General features: G+C 39.5%; 1 protein-coding gene across 1 annotated transcript in view; it reads left to right on the forward strand.

Moving 5' to 3' along the window:
• The first annotated feature begins 11,560 nt into the window (after positions 1 to 11,560).
• The window catches only part of TSPAN13 (tetraspanin 13), a 36,757-nt gene continuing 26,771 nt past the window's right edge, over positions 11,561 to 21,546 (forward strand). Inside the window, exon 1 of the mRNA XM_021063408.2 lies at positions 11,561 to 11,834. Coding sequence (XP_020919067.1) covers positions 11,772 to 11,834 — 63 coding nt within the window. The 5' untranslated portion in view covers positions 11,561 to 11,771. The remainder of the gene's footprint in view (positions 11,835 to 21,546) is intronic.

Here is a 21,546-nt window from a genome sequence, read left to right on the forward strand (position 1 = left end):
TTGTTAGTGTGTAGCCACTAATATTACCGACACCCCCAATGCCTCCTGGTATTCATGCCCTTGTATGATCTCCTCCCTTAAGTCTGGGTTGGCCGTATTATTTGGTTTTTATCAAGCATGGTAGAGGTGATGGAGATGAATTCTGAAGCTAAATCCTAAGAAGTCTCGTAGCTTCTTTCTGCATCTCTTGAAACCTGTTTTCTAGGGGGAAGCAATACATTGTATATGAAGTCCAGTTACCCTGAGATTGCCATGCTGTGAGGAAGCTCAAGCTAGTCATGTGAGAGGGCCCGCACCTGCCCCCCCATCTCAGCCATACCAGTGTAGGCTCCAAGCATTTGGTGAGGAAGCCATCTTTTACGTCCAGCCAATTCGAGTCTTTAGACGACTCACATTAGCCTCCATCTGACTGCAACAGAATGAGAAACTTTGAGTGAGAAATGCCAAACCAAGCGTAGAAAACCCACAGAACCATGAGGGATAAGAACAAATTATTGTTTTAAGCCTCTCTCTCTCTTTTATTTTATTTTATTTTTTTGGAAGGGGGCGTTTGTTAGCAATAAATAACTGAAATAAAATCTCTGTAGTATAATAAAGATGACTCCACAAAATTTTTCCACACTCCTATCAAGAGACTGGATCTATTTTCCCTCCCCTTGAGTCTGGCCTGGCCAGTTACTACTCTGCCCATAAAGAACAAGAAGGGATATTGTGCCAGTTCTGAGGCCTGTCTTTAAGAGGCTTGTAAGCTTCCACCTTGTCTCTTAGATCACGGTGCCATTATGTGGTAAATTCACACAGAGACCACATGGATAGTCCCTCAGACTACATGAAGAAGGAGAACGTCTCAGCTGAAGCCCAGCTTGTGAGGGTGGACTCTGCAGACAAACTTTATTGCCACCTGAATGTCGCCACATGGCCCTGTCAGTGTTATATGGAGCAGAAGAATTGGCTAGTCAAGCCCTGCTCAAATTCTTGAACTGTGAGATATAATAAAATGCTTATTGTTATAATAAAATGGTTATTGTTTTAAGCTACTAAATATAGGGATAATAAGTTATGCAGAAATGGATAATAAGCATAGTTCCCATTGTGGCGCAATGGAAATGAATCTGAATAGTATCCATGAGGATGTGGGTTTGATCCCTGGCCCCATTCAGTGGGTTAAGGAACCGGCATTGCCCTGAGCTGTGGTGTAGGTCATGCAAGTGGCTCAGATCCCACTTTGCTGTGCAGCTCCAATTCGACCCCTATCCTGGGAACTTCCATATACCATGGGTGCGGCCCTAAAATGCAATAGTGAATTGTGACTATAAGTGGTAAAACAGAAAACAGTTAATCTAAATTATTGATAATAAAAAATTAACTTCAATTAACCATGCTAGAGGAAAGACAAACACTTTTCTATTTTCTCTGTGGGAAAAAAATTATAAAATATTTACCACATAAAAAAGAGATCAAAAACTAGCCAAAAAAAAGAAAAAATATATTATGGAGTCACATAAGGCAGTAAATTAATAAAAGCTATATGATTTTTCAGGATTCTATGAGATTTTAGTACTTATTTATTTTAAAAATTATAATTTGTTGTGTTTTCTTTATCCATTTTAGACAATTATTTAATTTTGTACCACATTTTGTTCTTTGAACTTTAATATTCTTTCTCTTAGAGAGTTCCTCCAAATTTTCAGAACACTGAGGTCAAAGAGAAGACTCTATAAACTTTGAAAGAAAAGAAGAAAAAAATACAAAACATCTAAATAAAGTACTGAGAATCAGAATGGCCTTGGACTTTTTAATAGCAATGAAAGATAAAATTTACTAGAGGGAGTTCCCATTGTGGCTTAGCAGGTTAAGGACCCAATGCTGTCTCTGGGAGGATGCAGGTTTGATCCCTGGCCTTGCTCAGTGGGTTAATGATCTGGCATTGCAGTAAGCTGCAGTGTAGGTTACAGATGTGGCTCAGATCCATACGCCTGCAGCTGCAGCTCTGATTTGACTCCTAGTCTGGGAAATTCCATATGCTTCAGGTGCAGCCATAAATAGGGGGAAAAATCATTAAAAAAAATTAATAGAGGAAGATGCTCAAACATCTGAGGAGAAATAATTTCCAACCTATAGTTCAATATATTGAGCAACTTCAATAAAATGAGAGAGAATACAAATATTTTCTGAAGTTCCCATTGTGGCTCAGTGGAAACGAATCTGACAAGTGTCCATGAGGACACAGGTTTGATCCATGGCCTCACTCAGTGGGTTAAGGATCTTGTTTTGCAGTGAGCTGTGGTATAGGTCATGGATACAACTCAGATCTGGCATGGCTGTGGCTGTGGTATAGGCCAGCAGCTACAGCTCCTATTTGACCCCTAGCCTGGGAACTTCCATATGCTGTGAGTACAGCCCTAAAAAGAGAAAAAAAAAAAAAAATTCTGACCAGAAAGTCTCAAAATATTGACCACACTCCTTTATTTGAGTAAAGTGCTAGACAATGTATTCCAGTATATTTGAACTTGTGTAAATAGAGTATGACTTAACTTAGACACATTTTTATTTCCAAAAATAATGTCTCTTTGCCCTAAATTGTACCTGGTAGATCGCCATAAATATCATAAATACACAGTTGGCATTTTATGAAGGTGACAGCTAATATGCCTTGAGTTGAAATGACAGAAGTCAACTTATGAGCTGCACTCCCTAAAAAGTTACTGTTTTAAAAAAAAATTGTGCAAGGAGTGAAGTTTGAAAAATACACAGATGGTTTTACTATTTTTTCTATAAAAACGTTGTTTATATAACATAACAGATTACTGCTACTTTAGGCTCTAAGTATTTCTCTCCCTTCTGTCAACTCTTTCACAGTTTAATCACAAAGATATCACCCAGGAACACCATCAGCATTGCAGGGGTCCCCTCTCCTTTCTCAATTACTATTTCCACATGCACTTTCCCAAAGGCACAACTCTCCTGGGCTTTATTTTTATCAACCCTTTGATTTTATTTCTAGTTTTCTCTTTAACGTTCACCTCTAAATACTGTCATCGAATTTATGTTTTTGAGTTTTATATAAATGGAATCATAAAATCTACATCCTTGTATTTGGGTTTCCTTTACTCAACTCCATGTTTGTAAGACACATCCATACTGTCAAGGTAGCTGTATTTGGTTCCTTTTTGGTTTGGGATAGGTTTCCACCAAGTGAGTGTACCATGGTTTAGTTATCCATTTCTGGTATTGATGGACATCTGAGTCATTTCTAGCTTGGATGATTTCCAGAGTGCCAGAAGCTGCATTAGACTATATCAACTTACATTTAGAATTCATAAACTGTTTATATGTAAGAGGCAGAAAGATACTTCTTTAACTTTTTCCAGAAAGATACATTTTTGTAACATTTAAGAACATTCAGTTATCCTTATATATGCTAGGTTAGGTTTCCTTCCATTTTCTTAAATATAATGAAAGCTTATTTATTTTTTTAAAATTTATTTTATTGATGTGTAGTTGATTTACAATGTTCTGTTAATTTCTCTACAGCAAAGTGATTCAGTTTTATATCTATATGTATTCTTTTTCATATTCTTTTTCATTATGGTTCATCATACAATATAGAATATAGTTCCCTGTGCTATACAGTAGGACCTTGTTGCTTATCCATTCTATGTATAATAGTTTGCATCTGCTAACCCCAAACTCCCAAGCCTTCCTTCCCTGACTCCCCTTGGAAACTACTGATCTCGATGTCCATATGTTTTTTTCTGTTCCATAGATAGTTGATTTCTCTCATTTTATATTCCACATATAAGTAATATCATATGGTATCTGCCTTTCTCTGACTTATTTGACTCAGTATGATAATCTCTAGGTCCATTCATGTTGTTGTAAATGGCGTTATTTCATTCCTTTTATGGCTGAGTATGTACCACGTCATCTTTATCCACGCATCTGTTGATGGACGTTCAGGTTGTTTCCATGTCTTGGCTGTGTTAAATAGTGCTGCTGTGAACTTACAGGTGCTGGTATCTTTCTGAATTATAATTTTGAATGATAGCTTATTTAAATACACTCTGTTGACCACTTTAATTGCATCGTTTCCTGTTCATTCTGATATATTTGTATTAATTAAGGCAGGGTTATTAGATTTCAAATAAAAAATAATGTATTTACTGAAGTAAACATTGGACTAAATAAATACAACACATATTGATCTATAGTATTCAAAACAAAACAGATTCAGGCCTCAGAATTGAAATAGGGTAGATTTCCAGAAAGATTTTTTAGGTATGATGGGGAATTATAAATATCATCAATTTCCTCTAAATGGTAATCTCACTGGTACGTTGTTAATATAATGAATAAAGAAAAATTGGAAGGGGGGTGTGGAAACAAAAGAGGCAAAGAGAAATTGGATCATCCCATCAGGAAAGCTCATTGTCCCACCTCATTAAAGTCAACTGATCAGTGGTCAGGTTGGATTTGTCTGGCCATCGAGCTGGATTTGCTCATTAGCCTCTGGAATTGTATCTAGTTTTGTAATTACTGAATATGCCACCTAGAACAGTCACTTACAGAAACATAGAATTGAGATTTTAGTGTCACATCATATGACAAGATAATCATATATGTGCATATGTTTTGGTCCTGTTGGCATTGCATGAAGGGGAAAATAAAGAAGCTGGTAAAAGCAAGAAAAACTTCAAGTTTCATTTGTGGTTGGAAGGAAAACATTTCCTGAAAATGAAGTATGATTTGATGTGCTTTAGCATGAATTGCGAAACATCCTGCATAGCAAAAGGGAGTCTGAGTATCATTGTAGGAGGGATGAATGTATGAATGTGTTGCATTTACTTGCTAAAGTTTGGCAAAACATCAAAAAGGGTAACAGAGAAAACAGAGCAAGAGATAGACTTGGAAGGAGATGGTCAGCCATTGATCAGCTCCTTTGTTTCTTTCTTGGCCAGGAAATTCCCTTCTCAAGCTTCATTCAATCCAAAAAACTGACAGTCATTACAAAGGAAAGTTTCTACAGTTCTTGCCTTTATTTCTCCTGGAGACAGAAGAATATCAGAGGAATAATGGACAAAAACATTGTAATAAAAAACTCTGTCTTTAGAAATAACTGGTAAATTCTAGTAAAATTACTGATGGACATTAAAAAAATTGGCACTTTATTTACCAATACTTTATTGACTAAGAAAACATACTGGCATTTAGAGAGAGCAAGGTGTACTGTAGTGGAAGCAGTTTAAAGCTTGCTGTATTACTGATACTTTACGTGACTATAAATTGTTTGTGAGCAGTTTTATGTTTATCTAATTTCATGTTTATATTTCTGAGAAATCTAGAAAGTCTTTGTAGTAGAGTTAAACATTTGATACAATAGTTTAGGAGTAATTTTGCTTAGGATTTGTTGAACACAATCAAGTCTTGGTGTTAAATTATGAAAAAAGAAACGTTGACCTTGAACTAAGGTGCTAAACCTAAGCCACACAGAAAGCTTTTTAAAAATTTATTTTAGGGAGTTCCCGTCATGGCACAGTGGTTAACGAATTCGACTAGGAACCATGAGGTTGCAGGTTCGATCCCTGGCCTTGCTCAGTGGGTTAAGGATCTGGCGTTGCCGTGAGCTGTGGTGTAGGTTGCAGACGCGGCTCGAATCCTGAGTTGCTGTGGCTCTGGCATAGGCTGGTGGCTACAGCTCTGTTTCAACCCCTAGCCTGGGGACCTCCATATGCCCAGGCTAGGGGTTGCGTTTTCTAGAAACGCAAAAAACGCAAAAAGACACAAAAAACAAAAAACATAAAAATTTATTTTATTGAACTATATTTGATTTAGAGTGTTGTGTTAATTTCTACTGTACAGCAAAGTGATTCAATTATGCATATACATACATTCTTTTTGATATTCTTTTCCATTATGGTTTATCACAGGATATTGAATATAATACCCTGTGCTATACAGTAGGGCCTTGTTATTTATCCATTCTATATGTAATAGTTTGCATCTGCTGATCCCAAACTCCCAATACATCCCTCCCCAACCTCCCCAAGAAAGAGGTTTTTTTTTTTGTCTTTCTGCTATTTCTTTGGGCCGCTCCCGCGGCATATGGAGGTTCCCAGGCTAGGGGTCAAATCGGAGCTGTAGCCACTGGCGTACGCCAGAGCCACAGCAACGCGGGATTCGAGCCCCGTCTGCAACCTACACCACAGCTCATGGCAACGCCGGATCCTTAACCCACTGAGCAAGCGCAGGGACCAAACCCACAACCTCATGGTTCCTAGTCGGATTCGTTAACCACTGCGCCACGACGGGAACTCCAGAAAGAGTTTTTAAATAAGGATTGTTACAACCTGAAATGGATTATCCAGATGAAGTTAGAGAATTTCCTTCCCTGGCAAAGTGATGAAGAACTGAAAAAACTGAAAGATGGTTTGAAATGTAACTAGAAAAATGTTTTTAGGCTAGAAGGGGAAAATGTGGTCAGAATTATTTCTCAATAAAACTCACCTCTCGGATTTATTGTGGGGAGCATAATTGAAGCCAGCTCCAGTGCTATAATCTGAAATGCATCACAGCATTTGTGCTGACATTTCCAGCCAATGACTGTGGCAGGGACTCTAAGGCAGGCTCATCGCAGGGGATGTGCCGGATGGCTCCAAAACCCCGACTTTGACTTGAAGACTGCCTGCTGGCCTTGCGAAAGGTTTTTTGTTGTTGTTGTTGTTGTTGTTGTTAAATGGCTGAACCTGTGGCATATGGAAGTTCTTAGGCTACAAGTTGAATCAGAGGAGCAGGTGAGGCCCCTACCAAAGCTATGGCAACATAGGGTCTGACCTATGCCACAGCTGATGGCAACACAGGATCCTTAACCCACTGAGTGAGGCCAGGGATGGAACCTGCATCTTCATGGAGACTATGTCAAGTAACCCGCTGAGCTGTTATGAGAACTCCTGCCAAAAGTTTTAAGAACTGCACTGCAGTCTAAGGCCTTCTTTCCTTCCTTTCTCCTTCATATGTCTGATCTGAATTGTGTTCTTTTGTCTCTCTGGCCTCCTATAGCTCTTTCCCTAGTTTCCTTCATAGATGTTTCTTCTAATAAATCTCTTATTAGTGTCTTAGTGTTTGCTTCTCAGTGAAAATAGACTAATACATAAGAATTCTGTTTTCCCTGGCTCAAAAACAAAACAAAACACGTTTATTTATTTATTTATTTTTGTCTTTTTAGGGCCATACCCACAGCATGTGGAGGTTCCCAGGCTAGGGGTTAAATTGGAGCTGCATCTGCTGGCCTTTGCCACAGCCATAGCAATGCCAGATCTGAGCCACGTCTGTGACCTATACCACACTCATGGCAATACCAGATTCCCAACCCATTGAGCTAGGCCAGGGATCCAACAGGCAACCTCAAGAATACTAGTCAGATTTGTTTCCTGCTGAGCCACGACAGGAACTCCCCAAATGAAAAACATTTAAAACAAAGAATAAGAGAAAGGAATATAGCATTCTACTAAACTGTTAGAAACTCATCTCATATTAAAGATTTATTTAAGGACTAAGAAATACGTAAAACCAATTAGATTCAGTTTGTTTTTCCTGTTTTAACACTTGAAAAATATTTTTCTAGGAGATTCAATTTTCTAAAAATAAATTTCAGTGATCCATTCTATTGATTTTGGATCAAGACAAATTTCTTAGAAAAATAATACGTCCCCTTCCACTTGACAAAATACACAGCCTCTTAGCTTAGTCTCCAATATAATTCTCTGAGAACTACAGTCCAAGGTCCTATTTTTTTTTTCTCACACCAAAACAGCGTTTTGTCAATAAAGGGGTGGTACACAGGAATACTTTGGAAAAAGGGCATTACCTGTGGCAGATTTTATTTTTCAAATATAGGCTACAGTTATCTCCCACCCTACGTGCTCTCCTGCAGTGTGGCCTTGCAACCGTTCCATCCAGAGATGGGTCTGCGTTCCCCTCACTTTGAAATTTGTCAGACGTGGCTTCTCTTGACTAGTAGAGAGTGGTGGAGATGAACTTTCTTGGATCTGTGGGTCGATATCTCCTACTAACTTTGGAAAACTCCTGACCATTATTATCTTTTCATATATTTCTTTTCCCCCTTTTCTTTCTCTTCTGGAACTATAGTCACACACATATGGTACTAGATTTTTGTCTCACAGGCATCAAATGCTCTGATTCATTTTTCCACTTTTCATCTTTTTTAGTTTGCATAATTTCTATTGACTTATCTTCAAGTTCACTTTTTCTTCTGTTTTGTCCAATCTGCTGAAATCACACTGTCCAAAATCTCTGATTTACTTTTTATTTCATTTTCATTTCCCCCCAATAACCTTAATCTTTCTGCTGAAATTCTCCATATGCTCGTGTATGTTTTCCACTAACTCTTTTAATACATTTATCATGTTGAGTTTTTAGAACCTGTCTGATAATTCTAACATTTTGATGATCCCTGATTCTGATTCTACTGACAATTTCTTCTTTTAACCATAGGTTAAATATTTTTGATTAGCTAAGTCTTTCATAATTTTTGATTGTGTGTCAGTTACTGTGTATAAAAGAACACTGAGAATGAATTAAATAATGTTGACTCCCTAAAAATGGAACATCTTTTATTCTTCCAGGCTGCTTCTCTGCGTGCCTAAGTCGGTCTTCACTGTACTTGATCTAGGTCAGGATTTGTTACAAGTTTAGTTAGATTCATTTCAGCATTGGCTTCAACTATTTTTGAGGGAACAATCAATATTTTCCTCCTATAGGGAAGATGTCTCATAGAGATCTCTTTGTATTTTACAGCCTAGCCACTAGCATTCTGAGCCTCGGGAGAGCTCTGTGTTTTATACCTGGCTCTTACTTTTTGCTAGGGATTATTCTTTGCTCTTCAGTCATGTCCTTGTCTTTCAATCACATCCTTGTGAGTTTTCTCCCTTTCCTGCTGTTTTAGTCCAAACTTGGAGGGCTCTTGAAGTATATGGTACAGAGATTTCTCTCTTCTGGTACTTCCTTAGCCTTTGGCAGCCACTGCCTGGGATTGAGTAAAGATCCAGATTGCTTTGTATGATCTTTCTCATCTTCCCTGTCTTAATTTCAGCTTTCACCCACTGTCATACCTGAGGACAGCTGTGGACCCTGAGATAATTGGAGAGGGAACACTCTTGTCTGACTGCAGCCTTTAAAGCTTAAGATCTTTGGGAAGGATTAAGTGAAGGTCCATGGGTTAGAGCTAGCAAGCAGTTGTACACTCACTCTGTGGCTTGGGATCCTTGGATTATAAATGATCACAATAGTTCATACACCTTTAAAGATGGTTACATGATCAGCCAGTTTCTCTTTATCCCTCTCTACTGCAGTTTCTCTTTATCCCTCTCTCTTCTTTCTATAGATAATCCATAAGAGATTAAGGCATGGTGGGCCTTTTCTTCCAGGAATGTCTTATTGCTTCCTGGGTTTTAGTTCTTTTAGATATTTTTGGTTTCTAACTTCCATTGGAGTTTTTTTTTTTTTTTTTTTTTTTAATTGAGGTAAAGTTAATATGTAACATTGCATAAGTTTTTGGTATACAACATTATAATTCTACACCTATATACACTACAAAGTGATCATGACTTTGAAGTGTAGTTACCATCCATCACCAAAGAACTGATCCTCTTCCCCCACTTTGTCCAGGTCCTCACCCGCTTCCCCACTGTTTTCTCTGTGAAGGTTTTTTTTTTTTTTTTTTTCTGTTTGTTCTTTTGTTTTTTGATAGGTTTTTAAAAAACCCCCAACAATTTTATAGCTTTTCTAACTCACTCATGTTAGGGTGGGAGCAAATGGTCTTTGTCAAATTTATCCATCCAAATTCTAAGCAGAAACCCCACTATATTCACTTGTTTTCTTTTCCACTTTTCAGTCGTTCTGTTGTCTTTTTCTCTTATAGGCCACAAGTTCTATTAGCCAGCCCTCCTACAACTGCAGCTCTTGCCTGGTTTCTGTAACTGCTCCCTTAAACGAGCCCCTCAGACCTAAGGGAATTATACTTGCCTGCTCTTGCTAGCTCTGAGCTGCTTCACCACCCTTTGTTGGCTTTCTTTAACCTTGTCCACATTTTCAAAATAGTCTCTTTATTAAACTCTTCTCAATCATTTGAATGAGCATCTCCTTCCTGTTGGGTCTCTGATGGATAGGGGACATTTCTACAAGAAAAAGAGATTTAACCCACAGGGAGAGTAGACGGTATTATGAAGAAAGCAGAGAGAATCGTCATAGTTGGTCAAGTAATGCTGAAGTGGTAGCAGTGTTGGTGACATCCAGGAATGAGAAGAGGAAGAAGAGATCTCCCCAATAATTCTTCTTTTTTAAAAGTATAGTTGATTTACCAGCATTGTATTTGTTTCTGGTGTACAGCAAAATGGTTCTTTTTAATATTCTTTTCCACTGTGGTTTATTACAGGGTACTGAATATAGTTCCCTGTGCTATACAGTAGGATTTTGTTATTTATTTAATTTTTCTTCTTTAGTAAGCCTCTGGCTTCTAAAATGGAAAGCTGACTGCCAAAGTATTATTTGGGTTTGAGGGTCATCCAGTTGAAAAAAAAAAATTAGAACTCATTTTGGTTGTATACAAAAAGTTAACTAACATGGGGTACAAAAGCTCTAGAATGTGGCTTTCCTGGTGTGGTTGGGTCTGGGGAGGTAAAGGGAGCAGACAATTCTAAAAAGATAAGTTATTTTAATTAGCTGCATTGTTTTATTTACAATGTTTCATTTGCTATGATATAATTTACTTAGCATGAACCTTTAGGTTTCTTATAAGTATTTGAAAATTCTCTGTAAGAACTTTTTTTTTTTTTTTTTTTTTTTTTTGTAGTGGGCACCATGAAATATTTATTGGCTTAGCTTAGTGCCTGGAACACAGTAGGTACTCAAAAACTGTTAGATATGTTAATACTTGCCGATATTTACCAAGTCCTTACTCTGTGCCAGGTGCTGTGCAAAAAGGGGTTGACATACCATTAATATTCCGATTTACAGATGAGGAATCTGAGGCTACATGACACATTTCTACAGTAGACATTGAAAGTGCTAATGAATTGACTGAGGTGGAGACCGTATAATTTTATTTTTCTCACTTATTCTCTCTTTTAAATCTTTCACATGTATTCATTTATTGCTTGCTTGCTTCCTTCCTTCCTTCACAAGGTCAGGTGCTTAATTTTAAGATCTCGTTCAAAATGGTGCCACGTCACCCGCTGGGGCCAAGAATCGAGAGGTGCTGTCATCTTTCTCCTTGCCAGCGTGGATTTCGGTGGAGCGCCGCCCATTTCTCCTCACCTGCTCCCCAGGAAACAAGCAAGGTCGCAGTCACACATTCTAGCCTCGGGCACCCTCCCCCACCGCCTCCGCCCCTTCCCTCTCTCCCAGGGGCCGCTCCGCCCCTCCCGGATCCAAGCTAGCTGAGCGCATTTATTTGCATATTTCTACCTTTGTTCCCCGCCGGCGGCCAATCAGTGCGCGGGGCGAGGCGGGGGTGCTGGGCGAGGCTCAGGCTCCGGCTCCAGCTGCTGTGGCCGCAGGTCTCGGAGCGGGTCGGAGTCGCCGCGGGCGCGTAGCACACTGCAACCCCTACCCAAGCCCCGGTCTCCCCACCAGTGTCCCCGCTGCTGCCTCGCCTCGGCCAGGCCCCAAAGGCAAGGACAAAGAGGCTGTCCGGAGGCTCAGCCGGAGCCAGATTTTACCTGTAGAGGAGCCTGCCGGGAACCACAGGCTACAAGATGGTTTGCGGGGGCTTCGCTTGTTCCAAGAACTGCCTGTGTGCGCTGAACCTACTCTACACGGTGAGTATCCCAAGCCCATACCTCCTTGCCTGGGGGTTTGGCACCTGCTTGTGTGGTCTTTGGCTTCCCTGTCTGGCCAGCGACTCTCTCACTTCATCCTGCACCCCCTTCCCGTCTTCCCACGCTCTGAGCGCCCTCGGCCTCGCCATCACTCCCTGCCAGGGACCGGGAGCCGGCGATTGTCGCAGTCTCTTCCTCTCATTGTGAAGCCGCCGTCTTTCTGGCTCACTGGCCGCGTCTCAGCCACATTGCTCTTCCCCAGCCACATTGCTCTTCCCCAACCCCCTCGCCCACCGCCTTGTTTTTCAGTCTTTTGACCAGACCTCCCCATACGTATCCCTTCTGAAACTCGCTTTTGGCTTTCCAAAGCCATCTGAGGCGCATTCGGAGGCGGGGGAGCCGCCTCGGATTTGAGGACAGTTTTGGAAAAATATCTTGATCTGAAACTGACAAGGCGGTCATATGGATGGTTTTCGTTTTAAGCTGTATGTGCGCCTGTGATTTTAATTGGGGCCACCCAGTAGGTTCTCAGGATATCCGCAGCTTCCGAAGTTTGTTTCGTGCTTACATAAAGGAATGTCTTTTTTGGAGAATAGCGGGCGCGGGGGTGGGGGTGGGGCGAAGGGGAGTTGTGCTCATACCTGATGATTTTTCCATGCGTTTCCTTTTTTATCAATATCCAAACTCCATTTTAAGCGAAATTCTCCAGTAAATAAGCGAGCCTCCACCCAAGTTTCCTTCCCTGCCAATTGGGCTTTTTAGTTTTAACCCTGCAGTCTACCTTTGTGATTTTTGAGGGGCAATTCTGGGTGAACGGGAGGATGGGAGAGTAGGTTGACGTTTATGGATTGCCTGTCACGTCCCAGGTTATACGCATAATTTCGTTACTTTTTCTAAAGTCATTCGAGGCAAGGGTCTTGTCTAAATTTTATAATAACAGACCAAAAAGGGTTTTAGTAAGTTTACATAGCTGGTAGTTGGGGAGTCAGGAGCGGAACCCAGGCGGTAGGATCCAGATCTTTCCACAGGCTTCTTTACCAGGTGCAAGAAACTTAGCTTCTGTCATCATCTCTCCATCAGTCTTGCCCCCTTCTATAAATACACCTGCCGTTTTGCAGCACCCACCCTGAAAACAAACCCAGCTCCTCTGCATTAGCAAAGAGCTAGGCCATCTGTGCAAGCTTAGGTTACATCCTTGAATTGGGGAGCCTGCCTTGTGGTCAGCAACAGGAGAGAGAGGCTGGGTCATTTTACAATTACTGTTCCTTTGTATGTGAACATAATTGCAAAGCTTTGAAAACAAGACCTAAACCGGAATAAAGTATGTTTTTCTGGCTCGTTCATAGGAATCTAATCGACATGTCACTAATGATAGACTTGAGAAAAATTCTACAATTCTTGGTGATTCATCTTCATGTAATTAGAGATCCATGTCGAGTTTCAGATCAGAATCCACCTTTGTCTCACTTGAAGCATGCCTATCACCTTGATGATTTATTAAGTAACTGGTGACCAATTCTCCAGGCATTTTCTTCTGTTAGCATGAATGGCCTGCTTAGAACTTCACATTCCCCATTTTATGCTCTGACTTCTGCCACCACCCCCACCCCACATGATTTAGTCACCTGTTTGCTCGACATTTTACCTTGTAGTATCTGCTGACACACAGTAGAATGTCTCCTTTGCGTACTTATTTGACTGAGGGGGATCTACATAGATGAATATGTCCAAAGGCAAGTTATTTTTAAATCTAGTTCTTTTGCTTTCAAGATATGCCATTTTTAGTTGTATTTAGGTGTATCAGGAAAGCAAGGAGAAAGGTGATTTTGAAGGAACATATTGAGACTTTTATATCCTAAATTACTGACCTTCATAGTGTATTGATTTAAATAGCTATGTGGTAAAACTTAATTGAAAATTCATGGGACTATACAGATGATTAGCCCTTTTAAATCTTAGGCTTTTTGGAAAAAGGAACTATGTTAAAATGAATTCATGTCTACTGCTTATACATTGTGAACAAGCTTAAATGACTTGACTAGTTTAAACTGGAAATGAATGAAACGTCAGTGCTGAACCAGGTCTTAAATGGATGATGAAAATGTGCCATTACTATTATTTAGATTCTGTATCTTCCCTGGTCTCACCTCAGCATTTTAAGATGTGAAGTGGTTGGGGGCAGGTTAAACACTTGGGAGACATTTCTTTAAGTCTGAATAGGAAGACCCTTTAGAGGTTCCAATCCCACCTGGGTCACTGCCTCTGAAATATGCTCAAAGGCATGGGATTGGATCTGATATCATAACTAGAATTGCATATGGGAGTGGCAGGTGTAAAGGCCATGGCCTGCTGTTATCGCTCTCATGTTGAAGTGTTTTCTTGAGGCATTTAGGATTTGACCAGCCTAACTGTCTACATGCTCAGGTGGCCTGCTAATGATCTTGAGATAAGAACAGAATTTGTGACGATTCTAGAAAGCATGTCATTAAAATAGATTGGATGGAACATCCCTCAAACTTGTCATGGACTTTTGATCACTAGCCAAAGGTGTGGCTGAATTTTGTTGTTGTTTGTGTGTTGGTTGTTTTAATTAATAGAATCCCTAGTTCTGAACAACTCTAAATTAGTGCAGTGAATATCAACAGTTTATAGATAAGGAAGGAGAGGGAGAAGCTATGGTCTCTCCATGTCCCTTCATGGTGTTAGAAGAAAGAGAATGACTTGCTCTACAACTTCCTACATTATGTCTCTTCACTTGACACATACTTGTATGTGTATGGTTCATATAGCCATGAACCAAACTGGGCTTTAAAATCAATATGCCTGGAATTTCCATCATGGCTAACAAACCTAACTAGTATTCATGAGGACATGGGTTTGATCCCTGGCCTCACTCAGCAGGTTATCTCATTGCCATGAGTTGTGCAGACGCCGCTCAGGTCCTGCATAGCTGTGGCTGTGGCATAGGCCGGCAGCTACAGCTCCGATTTGACCCCTAGCCTGGGAACTTCCGTATGCCATGGGTGTGGCCCTAAAAGGAAAAAAAAAAAACAAAATTAAAATGCCTTATGAAGCTTCTTTTTCATTAGCCATCTTCTCTATATATGATCTCAAGAGCTTAATTCAATCAGTGAACACTTGCCTACTGTGTGCATTCTGCTGAGAACTGTGGGAAATAATAAACACATGTGAAGGTAAATAAATACCTACTCTGAAGACAGGATCTGGTTGAGATTTAGGGAGTGGGAAAATTCATGCTATACAAGGGAAGGACTGACTTTAAGTGCCATCAAATTTAGGCACCTTCTCCAACTCTGTGGGTTGGAGAAGGTATGATTGAATGGGGGAAAGGTAGAAGTAGCTAAGGTCTTTTTGACACTGTTCAGGATATAAATACAAGCAAAAACTGCTTGAGGTAAATGGTCGATTTTGTTTTTAATAGTTTATTTTAAAATAATTTTGAAAAGATTTTGACAAAAAGTGAAAAATAACTTAAAAAGTCATTCCTAGTGATTTGTGGGGGATTTTAGGAAGTATGAAATAAATGTTTTATTAAAATATGTAAATATTTTGAAGATTTAAAGTATATTTTGTGCTTTTTAAGCAGAGAAGAAAAGAACTTCTGGGAATTGCACAGCTATTTTTATATATGTGTGTATGAATAGTTTTAATTAAGAATCTAAGGAACAAAAAATAACTTGTGGTCTAAAAATGAGAGGGGTAATATCAGAAGTTTTATTTCTTATTCTATAATTCTTTGAAAATCTAGGTATGTTTCCTTTTTTTTTTTTTTTGGCATTATTGTTTTCTGTACCTTTGGTTGCTTTGAGAAAAAAACTCCATGCATCACAAATTATACTGATTGTGGCCTAGAGATTAAGGATCCAGCATTGTCACTGCTGTGGTGCAGGTTTGATCCCTGGCCTGGAAACTTCCACATGCCATGGGCACGGTCAAAAAAAAAATTTTTTTTTATGCTGATTTACATTTCTTCTAAGGCATATATTTATTTGCTTTTTAGGTATCTCTGAAATTGAAATTGTCATAAAATAGGTTAAAAAAAAAGATTAGGGAGTTCCCGTCGTGGCGCAGTGGTTAACGAATCCGACTAGGAACCATGAGGTTGCGGGTTCGGTCCCTGCCTTTGCTCAGTGGGTTAACGATCCGGCGTTGCCGTGAGCTGTGGTGTAGGTTGCAGACGCGGCTCGGATCCTGCATTGCTGTGGCTCTGGCGTAGGCCGGTGGCTACAGCTCCGATTCAACCCCTAGCCTGGGAACCTCCATATGCGTGGGAGCGGCCCAAGAAATAGCAACAACAACAACAACAAAAGACAAAAAGACAAAAGACCAAAAAAAAAAAAAAGATTAGAAAATGTGTCTATATAGTCTATAGAGAGAAAAAGAATTGAATTCAGAAAGAAAACCTAAGTTTGAATACCAGTTTTACAATTTGCTTGGAATTTAACCTTGGGCAAATGTCTCCATCTGAGCTTCAGGTTTTTTTTTTTTGTTTGTTTGTTTGTTTGTTTTAATGTGTAAACTGGTGATGATATTTTTCCTTCTTCTCTCAAGGGGTTGTTAGAATAAAATGAGAGAATGCAGATAAATGCTTTGCATCCGTTATAGGAAAAAAAAAAGTTGTTACAGCTTTGTTGAAAAAGTTGAATTGTTTTACATTTCTGAATTACAAACCTGTTGGTTAAATGAAAAAGTTTTCAAGCTATTGGAATTTTCAATGCTTCCAGGCTGGTGTTAACCTAAGCAGGCCCTAAGGAGGTAAGAGTTCATACCCTCGAAATAGTAATGTTAATCTTTCAGTTGTAAGAAAAAAGTGACTGAGCTGTGAGTATAAATTTGTGAGTATAAATTTGGAGTGATTTACCTGTACATTTTTTGGAGTACAATTCAGGTCAGTATAGTGCAGGAAAACTATAATTTTGTTAAGTTTCCACTCCACGATAAATAAAAAACAGTAGTAATTCAGCCAAAGAAAAATTACTTACCTGTTATTGCTTTCAAAGTACTGTATTTGCCATTTTTCAAAATTCTCATTCATCATTTTTCAAACTATTCTTATTTAATATTTTATTTTATTGTTTTTGTCTTTTTTTTTTTTTTAGGGCTGCACCTGCAGCATATGGAGGTTCCCAGTCTAGGGGTCAGATCTGAGCTGTAGCCCCTGGCCTACACCACAACCGTAGCAATGTGGGATCTGAGCCGAGGCTTTGACCTACACACCACAGCTCAGGCAACGCCAGATCCTTAACCCACTGAGCGAGGCCAGGGATTGAACCCTTGTCCTCATGGATATTAGTTGTGGTTCCCACTGAGCCACGATGGGAACTCCTTATTTAATATTTTAATGTGTGGTCAGGTTTATGTTATTTCTCTCAGCTTTTGTTCAGACTACTCAGTGAATTTAAAATATTTAAGTGGTTGCTGAATATTTAGTTGCATTTTGAATTTAAAAATGATTCTCTATTTACAGAACCTGGAATTTTCACATGATGCTGTTGAGCTGATATTTATAGTAGGCCTTTGTGCCAAATATATTTGTGAAATTTTCCAAGTTTTGAATTTAAAACAGAGTAACAAAAATGTGCCATTGATGTCATTTCTCACTTGAAATGAGGTTATTGACTTTCACAAAGTTTAACAGCATAATTAAGAGGCTTTTACAAAGAAAATTTATTTTGGGAATAATTATATTTCAGCCTATATTTGAAAAGTGAGATTCGAATGTCTTAGCAGGTTGAATTAACATAGAGTTTTATTTTATTTATTTATTTATTTTTATTATTTTTTTGTCTTTCTGCCATTTCTTGGGCCACTCCCACGGCATATGGAGGTTCCCAGGCTAGGGGTCTAATCAGAGCTGTAGCCACCAGCCTATGCCAGAGCCACAGCAACTAGGGATCCGAGCCGCATCTGCAACCTACACCACAGCTCACTGCAACGCCAGATCCTTAACCCACTGAGCAAGGCCAGGGATCGAACCCGCAACCTCATGGTTCCTAGTTGGATTTGTTAACCACTGAGCCACGACAGAAACTCCTACATACAGTTTTAGATTATTTAAAAGTAGGCCACCGTCACTTAAACTACACAGAATTACTAGTGGACGGGCTAGTTTTAGTTCCTTTTCCTTATCACGTTTCACCTGAGTTGATCCTCCACATTTTCTTATCACTGTGAAATGAATAGTTCAGACCCATTTGTATGTAATAATGGATGAAAACTCTCAGAGCATAAACCCAAATTCCTTAGCATGTCAGCCAAGATCTTTCACCATCTGCTCCTCCCATTGCATCTCTTTATATATTTCAGCCCCAGAGGATTCCCAAGATACTTTGCCCTTTGTTGCCTGTCTTTGCAGATCTTCTGCTCTTGGCCTCTTGACTTAGAATACCTTGCTTGGTCTTTGCAAAGTTCCTCAAATAAAACCTCCTGTTTCTTTAGTCATAAGGAATTAGTTCCTTAAATTTTCTCTTGGGAATCTTAATGCTTGAGTGTCACTGTAGATGAATTCAATCAGGATTCACGGAGGGGGGGAGGCATATGATTTTAAAATAAAGCAAAACAAAACAAAAATCCCTTTTGCAAAGCTTCCTAGATAATTCTAAATTACTTGTCAGGGTTGAGAACCAGTGTTGAGTGAGATTTTATTTTACTCTGCCTTTGCCATTAACCATACCAATGCTTCATATTGTAGATAGATTGTGTTTGCTTTCTCCAGCTAGACCATTCACCTTTTGTTAGCAGAGATCATAGCTTTCTCTTTGTTGTATCCTTTAGTTAGTAGCATTTTTTTTTTAAAGCACAGTGCTTATACTCTTTAAATACTTATTGAATTTGCAGAATTGGCTGCTCCCTTTTCGCCAGAAGTAAAATGTACCTAATGAAAACTTGCATAAACATGACAATTTGATCAAAATGAAATCTAGAAGATAGCCAAATGTTTTTAAAACATGGAAGTTAGCATTATTTTAAAAATAATAAATAGGAATTACTTCCATCTACTATAGAATCTGTTTCTTGAAATATTCTTTTTTTCTCCTACTGTTGGCCAGTCTTTTCTATATGTCTAGGTTTTCCCTTGAATAGATCAATTTCCCATAAAATTGTACTACAATCATAGTTGGCTAGGATTCTTTATATTATTAGTCTAATATGAATGTATTATAAGATGAACCCAAATAATATTTGTTTTATTCATTCCAATAATATTAATTGAGCATAAGTAGCAATGAGCAAAACCAACCAACATATCCTGCTTCATGGATCGTACATTTTGGGGGAGGTTAGATGGTAAGCAAATAAGTAAATCATGTTAGAAGGTAAAATGCTGTGGAGAAAAATTGAGTAAGAACGATGAAGAGCAGTGGGGAGGGGAGGATCGGGGCATATTTCTATATATGGTGGTCCGGATTAGCCTGCTTGGGAAGATGATCATGGAGCAGAAGCTTGAAGGAGAGGCAGGACAGACATCTAGGGAAAGTGTTTCAGGTCAAGGCAGTAGCCATTGAAAAGATCCTGAAGGAGTGTTCCTGGTCTGTGCAAGGGACAACAGAGTGAGCAAGGGGTGGAGTGGTTGGAAATGAGTCAGAGAGTTTCTGGGGCCCAGACTGAAGGGCCTTGAGAGCACCGTCAGGACTTGAGCTTTTACGCCAAGGGAAATGGGGAGCCATTGGTGGCTTTGGGCCTGATACTTAGAAATTTGTCTGGCTCCTGCATTGAGGATAGATTATAGATGAGAACAGTAGAAGCATTGAGATCACATGTAAGGCTATTGCAGTAATTTATGCAAAGATGATGGCTGTTTAGACCAATATGATAGCAGGGGAAGTAAGAGAAATAGATTTTCTCAGTGTTTTGATGGTGGTGCCAACATAATTTCCTGATGGATGAGCATGGGATGTGAGAGAGACCTGTAGTAAATTATTTGTGATTATAGCCTCAGCAGCTGGCTGGCTGGATCTGCTATTAATAGGAATGGGGAAAGACTGGGGATGGAGCGGGCTTCAGGAGGAAAATAAGGGGCTCAGTATTTGATGTGATGCTGATCGGACACCTAAGTGAAGATGTCAGATTGCAGGCAGAATAGCAATGGGTGGGAATAGCTGGAGGTTTTAAGTTCAGGGAGCCATCGATGTAGAGATACATGTAGAATTGCTGCTGGATGAAATGAGCAAGTTAGTGAGGATGGCTGGAGAAGGGCAGTGGTTTGTGAAGTGAACCAAGGACATGCTTATGATAGCTGTTTTGGGAGACAATGAAGAGATAGCAGAGGAGCCTGAGAGGGAATGGCTGGTCAGGTAGGAGGAAAACCTGGTAGAGGTTTGTGTCTTAAAAGCCAAAGGCACATCATTTTAAGGAGGCAGAATTGAACATCTATGTCAAATGCTGCTAAATAAGATGAGGACTGAGATGTGATTCTGGAATTGATCCATGAAGAAGTCATTGGAAAAAGCAATTACCCTTTTATTTTGTCATATGATTGACTTTATGTCCCTAAGCAAAAAGGACCATGTCCCAGTCAACTTTTGCCTTCCTAAATGCCCAGCACAGCCTTGGTATATGGTTGATCTGTAGTTCATTGAATGAAGGAATCAGTGCAGTGCTCTTGTGCCCATTATGCCACTTCTTGTCTCCCAGAATTGCTGCAAAGAAGGAGGGGGTAGGGTGGGGTTGACACTTTGTTGGTAGCTGGGAATGTCATCTCAAACTAGTTACCCTTAGAAAATGGCAAGTCCCAAACCCTTCTGATTTTCCCTATATAATTTCTTCCCAGCAGGTAATATGTACTGTGTGTTTTGTGTCTTGTAAGTATAAAGCAATTTGCTGGGCACCAAGGAGAATATAGAGAAGAAAAATATGTGACAAAGGCTCCTTAGCCTTCCTTGTGTCATTTGAGGAATGAAAATGAAACAAAGAACTGAGGTCTTGGCTTCAAGACTAAATGTCTGGATATTTAGCAATATCTAGATTATTTATAGAATTTTCAAATTTCTGTCCAGATGTTTGGAATTAGTGAAATGCTTGATTATTCCTGAATTGTTCTTCAGTTTTCCATAGACGAAGTTCAGAGGGAGAGTTCAGTGTTCAAGTGTAACTCCTCATCATGACTGTTGAAGCATGGAAAGGGAAGATAATGTGGGGTCTTTATTTTTGGGTATCTCTGAAGGCTGTGATATATTTTGATGGTATAGTCCTTTTAAGTCTTATTACTGTGTTTTAAGTTTCTAATCCTCCGCTATTATTACAACTTTTCTCCTGCTTTAGTGGGACAAAACATTTTTTTTTTCCGCTTTTTAGGGCCCAACCCGCTGCATATGGAGGTTCCCAGGCTAGGGGTTAAATCAGAACTGTAGCTGCCGTCCTACACCACAGCCACAGCAACGCAGGATCTGAGCTGCATCTGCGACCTACACCACAGGTCACAGAAACGCCGGATCCTTAACCCACTGAATGAGGCCAGGGATCAAACCATATCCTCATGGGACCTAGTTGGGTTCCTTACCACTGAGCCACGAATAATTTAACTACAAAATCAAATCCAGCTTTTTCAAAGGTTTTGCATTCTTCTTTCATCCTCAGAGCAGTTCACTTACCCTGGTAGAATTTGGATGCTCAGAAAAATGTAGCTTTTCTAGAAATGATGCAAGTCTGTCTTTGCATCTTGTTTCTGGTTGTATAGACAAAGAATGATCTG

This window comes from Sus scrofa, chromosome 9, assembly GCF_054392235.1.
Source record: "Sus scrofa isolate SSC_HxYL_T2T_F1_AM1 chromosome 9, Sscrofa_HxYL_maternal_Yorkshire_Landrace_v2.0, whole genome shotgun sequence".
In the NCBI taxonomy this organism is placed as follows: domain Eukaryota; kingdom Metazoa; phylum Chordata; class Mammalia; order Artiodactyla; family Suidae; genus Sus; species Sus scrofa.